Source organism: Anticarsia gemmatalis, chromosome 17 (genome assembly GCF_050436995.1).
Source record: "Anticarsia gemmatalis isolate Benzon Research Colony breed Stoneville strain chromosome 17, ilAntGemm2 primary, whole genome shotgun sequence".
NCBI lineage: Eukaryota > Metazoa > Arthropoda > Insecta > Lepidoptera > Erebidae > Anticarsia > Anticarsia gemmatalis.
The window spans coordinates 11,571,377-11,581,477 of NC_134761.1; the positions used below are offsets into that span (position 1 = coordinate 11,571,377).

At 35.6% G+C, this 10,101-nt stretch overlaps 1 protein-coding gene and 1 pseudogene across 1 annotated transcript; one reads left to right on the plus strand and one right to left on the minus strand.

Moving 5' to 3' along the window:
• Positions 1-5,208: 5,208 nt before the first annotated feature.
• On the minus strand, positions 5,209-6,330 carry LOC142979890 (glutathione S-transferase 1-like). The gene has a single exon (XM_076125111.1). It carries the CDS (start codon positions 6,312-6,314, stop codon positions 5,625-5,627), a length of 690 nt encoding a protein of 229 aa, XP_075981226.1. The 5' UTR covers positions 6,315-6,330; the 3' UTR covers positions 5,209-5,624.
• Positions 6,331-6,847: 517 nt separating this feature from the next.
• On the plus strand, positions 6,848-7,591 carry LOC142980057 (glutathione S-transferase 1 pseudogene; annotated as a pseudogene).
• The last annotated feature ends 2,510 nt before the right edge of the window (positions 7,592-10,101 follow it).

Consider the following 10,101-nt stretch of genomic DNA (forward strand, 5'->3'; position numbering starts at 1 on the left):
ATAATATAATATAGTCTTTACACTATAATGGAATATTAGGGGCTGGTAAAAAAATAATATGAATACAGCGAATTCCTCCGCTTTTGCTTACACCTTAATCCAAAACAAAGGTCCAGCCAAAATGGCCTCTCACAGTTTTCACCGCACATTTGAATGGTAACGACTTTATTCTGATAACTACCCACGATTTTATCTTCCTATATTTCATGCTCTACGTGCTTGTATTTTTATTCTACCCTCAAAATAATGGCGGCATGGATTTAATTGGTTCTCATATTTGTTGCTGTAATTGGAGTCTGGTTGTTAGCTTGTATGTTTTCTTGATTACTGCGATTTGAATGGCTTTTGGTTTTTGTGAGGGTGTCGTAAAATGTTTTTAATGATGATTCTGCTCTGGTCTTGTTTGCAGCTGATCAAATTAATGTTTTAATTTACATGTCGGGGATACAACAACGAGCTTAGTACAATGCCGCTTTAAACAGTAATGTATAAAGAGATAATATTATTAATCGTAGGTTTACGAGTTTTAAAATGATCACACGTTAATTTTGTAGGTAAACCTACTTGATGATTTGATCAGGATATATAATTGTAGTCTTACGTTTCAATTTTATTCCCTTTGCATTTTGTGAGCTTAAATTTGATGTTAATATCACCAGCGATTACAAATAGTTGCAAAACTTTTACTAAAGGCAAAGTAAAAATGTGTTATATCCTTCAATTTATGTGAGTAAATATTTGAAACAAGTCTAATAACTTATGTAGAGAAAATGCCTTTAGAATTAAGTTTGCCTTTATACAAGAAGTTTAAAATAAATATCATTACTCGTACTCTTTACAACATGAACAGCATGAACAGCATGAACAACAACAGGAAATAAACATCCAATCATATTCTCGTCAAACATCTCATAAATTAATCTAACACCAAATAAAATATCCAAAACTCAAATCCCGTATCAATCGTGTCGTAAATAATATCAACAATGACGTCATCCAACCCTCCTTCAATACAAGTGAAACAAATAAAACAATATATTATCTTAATTACTTTCATCCCAAATGACCATTCAAATATTATACGCGGCTCGGGACTCGAACTCTGACCGATCCGTAATTAATTTCGCCCTGAACATTGACAAACGGATCGGTCGGCATAAATCTATGGAGTATATGGGATTTTGGATCCCTTTTTCCCTTCGTATGGTATATGTACCTTGTAACTAATTAGTGGATTAAAGGCACACGGTTTATTGTAAATAAATATACAATACTAGTCCGGCGAACTTCGTACGGTTCATACTGTAGTCAATTCTTTTTAATGCAATGTATTATAATTTCTTTTAAAATGTTTACTCCTTTAGAAGGGACCACCCTCATACTTCATGCAATACCATAAAAATAATTAGCGAAATCGCTTCAGTTACTCTAGAGAATTGAGCTTAGCAACACATTAAGCGAATATTTTTTTGAGATTTGAGATTTGATAAAAAAATAACCCTGTTCCACTGCAGGGCAAGGGTCGCCCCCCAAAATAGAGAGGGGTTGGACCTCTTGACCACTTGCTTAAGACGCCCACGTTTAGACCATTATGCTATCACTGCTTTCACATAAAAAACGTCATTTCTCATAGGGACAAAGCAACATCGAAAAAAAATTGTTAATTAAAATAATTTATCACCACATCCAACAATACAGCCTCAGTAGCAAATTTATCCGACTGTAAATTGATCAAGAGTTCTTGGGTTTAAATTCTGGATCGAGCAAGAACAAGAGACGCACTAAAAGCCAGACCACCCATGGCTATAACTTATAACTACTGCGGTGGAGTCCTGACGTGTCCACGTTGTGACCGCACATTCGTAGCCAAGATTGGTTACGCCAGTCACCTCCGAGCTCATCAAAGAGAGGATGAACGTGGAGCTCCGCAGTAACGAGCAAAGTCCACAATAATTGCAGTCGCTGTCGCCGAAATCGGCTAGGACCAATATATATAATAGAATCTCAATAGTGTGATGCAATAAATGACAGAATACACCCATTTGCATCAGACTAACATTTGCAAAGCGAAACGTGGGTGTATTTCATTTTACTTTGCCATTATCGGGTATAACACCCGTGATGTTATGTATATATGAAAAAAACATATCACATACGGTTATCTGATTCTGGACTAAGCAGAGCTTGTACTGTGGTAATCAGACGACTGATAAACGCTTGTGATTTAGTATATGTCTGATAATAATAATTCTGTAAGTACATACATGACATGTTTTGTCAAAAAGTGCTCTGTAACCAAAGTAGTATTATTCAAACGTAACTTCATTAATTCATTTATATAGTTCGTTAAGTAATTTTATTCAAGCGTAACTTCATTCATTCATTTATATAGTTCGTTTAAACTAATTTCGAAATAAAATAGCCAAGATACGCTTTGACCGGAAAGGAACTGAAAATAAAAGTACGTTAAGGGTTCAATTCGGATAAGCCATATGCAAAGGATTATTATTTTAGTACAGTCAACTCTTTCTCTGCCTCTGAGGCGCGGTCGGTAGTGTATGCGACTACCGCGCAAGAGCTCTAGGGTTCGAATCCTGGGTCGGGCCAAACCAGTATTTTTTTTCTGTTAAGAATTTCTCAGAGCTTTCCTGGTGTTAGGAAGTTCAGATCGTAGATCTCCGTGCCTCGGAGAGCACGTAAAGCCGGTCGGTCCTGCACCTGATCTCTCACTGGACGAGTCGGTTCCATCCCACTGGGCTATGAGAGTAAGGCAATAGAGAGTACCTGTGTATTGTGCACACAGTTGGCTACTATAAAAAAAGTCCTGCACAGTTGGTTGTTTTCAATCAAACTGGCCGCCGTAGCCGAATATCGGCCAGGAGGACATTCAACTCTGTTCATAAGTCACTGAATGTATTTAATCTTTCAAAACCATTTTTTTTTGTTTGCAGCAACAAATTTTTATAATGTTTATTTGCAGTAGACCTACCCATGACTAATTTATACTACAAATAATATTTACAATTGTACACAAATAAAGTAATTTACTTACCGTCGTAGAATTCGTATAATCTTTATTGCAGAATCATCGGTATAATTTTCATTGATATATTATTTTACGTTAATCACTTGCGTATTACTTGGCATTATATAATTATATCTTATCTTTCTAATATCACTAGGAATACGGTCTACTAGTACCTACTAATCGATGTTAGGTACTATCTACTAGTGGTATTAGGGAGAGAACAGAATGGAACATTTACTTCAATTATTTATAGGTATATAGGTACTTTATACATATTTTTCCTGATAATATTTTTTAAGGAATTTATAATAATACGATTTTTTTACTTTGCTAGTATGGTGGTCGATAAGGTCTAGATTTTAGAGTTCCGTACCCAAAGGGTAGAAAACGGAACCCTATTATTGAGACTCCGCTGTCTGTCTGTCAGTCCGTTTGTCTGTTTGTCCTTTACCGTCTGTTACCAAGCTGTATTTCATAAACCGTAACAGCTAGTAAGCTAAAATTTGTAAAATTACTTTGAAGTTTACATACGGTAGAAAATTCCTTATATTCATTGGAAAATGCTTTAAATATAATATACGACAGCGCATACAAATATTTGACGCTTACCTACACACATAGATTTTTTTTAAACTACAAGAAAGCTTAGCACTATACTTTAGTTTTCACAATTTGTATGTTAATTATGTATGTATGTATATGTAGCTTTGGCTGACTTAACTACAAGGATATTGATAACGCTATCAGTTATCGACAGATCGAGAGAACGTTCATTATAACAATAATGATACGCAATTTAATATTTTCCTGATAAAATATATTAGTTTTATCGAGCCTGGTATTGAGATGTACCTACTTTATTTGTTGTAATGAAGTCGGTCTGTTTGATGAGTCGGTCAAAGTAAAGAATAAAAAAATATGTATTTATTTTCCTTGACTTAACTGCGTCTGTGGGCTATTTATTACAAATAATTTTGTATGAGTTTTTCTTGGGTTCGATTGATTGGGCATAATACCATTGGTCTTTTCTAATTTATATTATAACTAGCTGACCCGCGCAACTTCGCTTGCGTCACATAAGAGAGAATGGGTCATAGTTTTCCCCGTTTTTGTAACATTTTTCGTTGTTACGCCGCTCCTATTGGCCGTAGCGTGATGTTATATAGCCTATAGCCTTCCTCGATAAATGGACTATCTAACACTGAAAGAATTTTTCAAATCGGACCAGTAGTTCCTGAGATATTAGTATAGATTTAGCTTAACAGTAGCCCGGTGTTTGGTAACGTGGTCAGTAGGACGATTCTGTACAATCGGAACCATCTAGTTTCGAAAGTTTGACATTTAAAATGTACTGCAAAAATAGATTCTACGACGTCCGCTAGAGGCGCCGATCAGATTTTCATATAACATTTTTTGATAGCTAGCCGGTTGTTGATACTCGATAGTTGTACAGAATTGCGCTACAGTATATAGCAAAAAAACGCGTTCCCTATCCGACTAACATCGCAGATAGTCAAACGTGGGTGTATTTCGTGCACCTCTACCTACAGTTTCAGGTAATACGTGCAAATATTTTAAAGTAATTTGTCGACGTTCATCACGTGGTGATTACGATGATTTATACGCCGATATCAATGCGTTCGAGGGACGTGATACACAAATATTTGCTTCGATTGTAAGATTACTACGTTAGATAAGAGATTAGTGTGTTATTAAAAATAAATTAATTGAACCCATTAATATCCCACTGCTAGGCATGGGTCTCCTCCCGTAATAAGACTAAGCCTTGAGTTCACCACACTAGCCAAATGCGAGTTGGGGACTTTGCAAACAAATTTTAGGCACGCAAGGATTCCTCACGATGTTTTCCTTCACCGTTGGAGCATGTGATAATTATTTCTTAAACACACATAACTTTGTTACAGATAAGGTTAATTGTCTTTTAAAGCACAAATGCTTGTTTTAGCAGCTATTTACGAATTTAAATCTTGTATTTACGTAAGGAAAGTAATAGATGTAAAAATAAATGAAAAATGTATAATGGGTGCACAAATGCAAGTAAATAGGTTCACTAATTACTAAAAAATAAAACTCAGTGCAGAGACAAGATAAATATTTGAAATAAAATCGCTTCGTATAAGTAAAAAAGTAGTACCTTCTTTATTACACGTCAATAATAAATTGATTACAAGTACAATAACTAGATAATACTAATACTTAAGTTTAGATAATTACCCTAAATTATCATCAGATAATAAGAAGACCCGACAAACAAAATATTTATAAAATATGTCACATCATCATGAACGTTATATTTTTCACAGAAAAAAATAATTCATAAAAAAACACAAAATAATACTATTATCTAACATTAAAAGGGATTAACGTGATTAAGCATTTTTACATAAGGTTTAAAGTTCACTGAAAACAGGTAATTTGTGACAACGAGCAATGCAACTGATGCTGAGATGTCTAGCAAACTAAAGTAAAGATGCGATCTCACGTTAATTTCCTTGTAATATTATACACAAGTCATGCAATGCAAAAGTCTTAAAACTATACCTGAAGCTTAAATACTAATTGATTAAAAAATAAGTTATTTTTCACTACACTTAAATCTGTTTAATGCCCACACATTCTTAAAAGTTTCCTTCAACTCTTCCAATCCTGGTACATTTATCTTTTGATACCAGTCTTCGTTCTTTAGATAATCCAACCAGCTGATGAGATTTTCATACTTTTTGTCAATTGGTAATAAAATTGTTATTGAAGATATTGTAGACACTATCGACACATCAGCCAGGGTTAGATGGTCACAGGCCACAAAACAAGTTTCCTGCAAATAACTGTCCAGGACACCATAAGCGTGATTGATAGCAGCTACCAGATTATCACTTAAAGCACTCGCTTTTTCGAATAAAATGCTTTTGATCGCACTTTTACACACAGGAAAGAGAACATTCGACTCGAAATTAAGTCGTTCCTCGATTATCATCCTTGATGCTAAGGCTCCAGGGTACAATTCAGAACGTTTTTCTGCTCCATACCTGGACACAAGATATGTCAGGATCCCATGACTATCTCCAATGACAAAATCTCCATCTTCGATCATCGGGATTCTCCTCATCCGATTTCTGTGGAATGTATCGAAATTTTCTGGTTCTAGGGGTATTGACTCTAGCAAGTCTACGTCGAATGCCTCGTATTTTAGTTTGAGGATTTCCGCCATCATAAGAACGGCTCGAGCCGGTGGACTCGCGTCTAATTTATGAATGATAATCGGCATGTCGACTCTCTGAACGTTTTTGCAATACTGCGTGATAAAATTTTTTGATATTTTCGATAATGGTGGTTATCGAGATATCGTAATTGTGTTTGAGGCGTGCAGTGTTCGTAGAATATTGATAAAACAACACATGCTTGGTTAATGTAGTACTATCGTAGGCGTTTGATTAACGCGTGATAATCCATAGATGAGCACTCAATGAAAATTACTATGTTGACATTTGATTAAATGCTGAACTGTCGTTAATGAAGAATATACATTGCTCTACTTTTGCATCTCATTGCATGATGAAGTTTCGCATTTGAATCACGAAAGGACTAAGAAATAAATATTTTCTGTGTATTATTTATTCGCACGCTAAGAATTTTCCCACTGCCTATACTGAGACTTGAACCGCGGACCCAGTTAACTTGTTATTTTATATTCTTATCTGTCGAATCCAATGCCAATAATAATCAAAAAACATACATACTTTATATTTAATCAGATAAAACCTTGAGCACTTGTAAACTCGGCTATCTATTAAGATACTGCAATTTTAGTGAGCAGTGTGATAAAGACCATTGTACAGTCAACATGCCGGTCGTGATATACAAGTTGGACCCTAGTCCGCCAGCCAGGGCTGTTATGATGTTAGCAGAACTCCTGAAACTGAAACACGAGACGGTAGACGTGAACACACTCGCGGGAGATAACCTCAAGCCTGAATACATCGCGAAGAACCCCATGCACACAGTTCCATTGCTAGAAGACGGTGACTTCTTCCTCGCAGACAGCCACGCCATAATAACCTACCTTGTGTCTAAGTACGGAGCTGACCAGCGAGAGAAATTGTACCCTAGCGACCTGGCTTTAAGAGCGACAATCGATCAGCGTTTATATTATGATGCGACAAAATTGTTTTCTAATATTATTGCTATTTTCGTCGGCATTCGTCGTGAGAATCAAACGGGACCAACTGAGAAGCAAGTAGCTGACGTGAAGGAAGCTTATGGAATATTGGAGAAATACTTGCAGAAGACCAAATTTCTGGCTTGTGATCATTTGACATTGGCTGATGTGTCTTGCGTGGCCTCAGTGTCGTCTCTGGATGCTATAGTGCCAATAGATGGAGAGTTCGAGAAGCTGTCGGCTTGGTTCAACCTCTTGAAAGAAGAGGAATGGTACCAGAAGGCTAATGTTCCCGGGTTGGCGATACTAGAAAATGTGCTCAAGTCGTCTATGGAGAGCAACGCTTCTTCATAATTGTGCTGTACAATAAATTATTATCATCTGAAGTGTGTTTTTTAACTATCTCGGTCTGTTTTAATTTAACCAAGAATATTCAGTTTTAATTTTAAAATATTGAGTAATATCGACAATAGAAAATCTCCATTCTTAAACCAGTGTTTTAAAGAGGTTATTTTTTTATTATTCCCCAATTAACGTAAGACGGATAACAAGTTTCTTAAAAGAAAAATCACTCATAAAAGTTGTAAAAAGCGAGGAACTCAATAAAAGGGATGTTTTTACCCCCGGTGTTGGCACCCACCGGGATATTTTCAGAAACACAACCCCTAAAGGGAAAATCCTCGGGGAAAATCTAGTTGTCTATCAGTAGGGTGACTATGACTTGAAGGGTATTTTGTTGAGAATGTAGGTAAATAGTAATTTTTCTTTTAACCGCTTTAGTTTATTTAATTGGTTGGTAATTTATCTATTTAAGTATGTATTTAGAAGAATATAAAAATAATAGGTTTATAGGTTATCTGGTTACCAGATGACCGTGTGTGAGTTGTCTTAACATAGTTATTAATTTAACTTTAATTTAATAGTAATATATTAATTCTTATTTTCACGAATATTAAAGGAAAAAGTTACGTATTATTAACTTTATCTACCAAAAGCGTAATAAATCAAGTATATAATCTAGATTTTTTGATTTAGGTGGGGCAATGGTCATGATAATTGCCATAGAACACTATCAATTCAGAGTACACACATATATATACCTATATATATGCGTATCATACATTACAAGCAGTTTTGTAATCGCGTAATGATATAGACAGACTATCTATGCTCCTCATTCTTCTGCACACGATGATACGGTTTTAGTGCGAGATTTGTTCCAAAAATAGCCAGTAGCTTGTTTTTTACAATTCATACTATTGAGTATATAAGCTTTTATTACCGAGTATCGATAATTTGGCATTTGAAATACGCTATCATAATAATGCTTACGAAACCCTTGAGGCGATGATCGGATTTTCATTCATTAGTGCGATATATCGATAGCGATGGTAGATACGCAGATGCCTTTCAGAAATTTTAATAATACTATTATTATAATCGTAGAAAAACGGCATGATTTGACAAATGTATGTGAAAGTCAGTATCACCCCACTGCTGGGATATGGCCTTAACCTTTATTTTTACCAAAGCACTCTAGCGAGAGATATACGGCGGTTTGATTCCATTCTAGGTTGAAGGTTCAAGGTCAAGCTCGTCTTTTTATCTTTTCCGGGGTCTACTTTGCCGCCATCTCCAAATTTTTATACAGAAACAAAATCTCTTGTAAGCAAAAATTATACGCACCCTACCTATAAGTAACAAATATATCGGCGTACCTTTCTTTGTTTTTCGCACAAACTCGGCCGTTGGCCTGAGTTATCGTTGTCTTACCTCACAACACCGAGTCACACCCCCCCCCCCTCTCCCTCCGCACCGCACCCTCACCCCTGCGACACCCTCCCTGGTCATCTGTCATGCCTGCAGTTACTTTCTTATTGATTGTTATTATTGGAGGACACTTGTGTTTTTATGTATGAAAATACTAGGTGATAAATTGTATTACCATTTTGAATGGAAAAGTTTTCGGGAGTTTCTCTATTCTAATTTTAAATTCCAAGCTAAAACTATCAAGTCGAATTTGGTAAAATTAAAATATAGGAATTTAGAACATAGAATTTAGTACCTGGCATATTTTTGAGCCCCTAACTCTTTACATGCATTCATTCGAATTTGCAGGGAGACCAAAAATTCAAGAATATTTTTCATTTTTTGGGACGGAAAAAGAAACAAAAAGATGTACATTTGAACCTAAAATCGGTCTAGGAACAAATAAATATTTACTGCTTTCAGCCCATCCACGATTTTTTCACAAAAATGATGACACAACATTTTGAGTATCGCCATTTATTTACCGTAATCATAACCTCAAGACCTAATTGAAACATTATCAACTTCAATCTGTCATCAAAACAAACACAGACACCGAATTCTATCAAACATTCGCGTAGTCTTTATCAGTTGACAAATATTCGACAACTCAGTAATCACCAACCTAATCATCAAAAGAAAAATGGCTGCCAATATTCTAAATGTCCAGCGATCTGTAGGAACTCCCAAACAAGAATCACTGGTATTAATACCGCCGTTCATCAAAGTATGTTGCTGACAGACTTCCATTCCTCCCTCAGCCCACCTCCTCCGGAAGATAATAGCTTTTCCCTGTAACGTATCAGCAATCTTTATTGGGTAATTATTTCTGTACCCCCCAAACTATGACAAACATATTTGTGTTGTGCTGAGTATGTAAGATGATAAATCATTGTTTCAAGCTTCTTTTGGCCAAGTTTTGTAATCAAGTCTTCCATGAAAATGAGAATGTTTGAATCCCGTTTGGTTAATTAATGAAGAATGACAATGGAGTTATGGGTGTTTGTTTGGGTTTGTGGATATCAATCATTCAGACATATTTGAACCCATATCTGTGAAACTCCACTGTAAAGTATATATTTTACCA

Coding starts and splice junctions, on each gene's coding strand:
- LOC142979890 (XM_076125111.1), bottom strand. CDS start 6,314: ATGCCGATTATCATTCATAAATTAGACGCGAGTCCACCGGCTCGAGCC.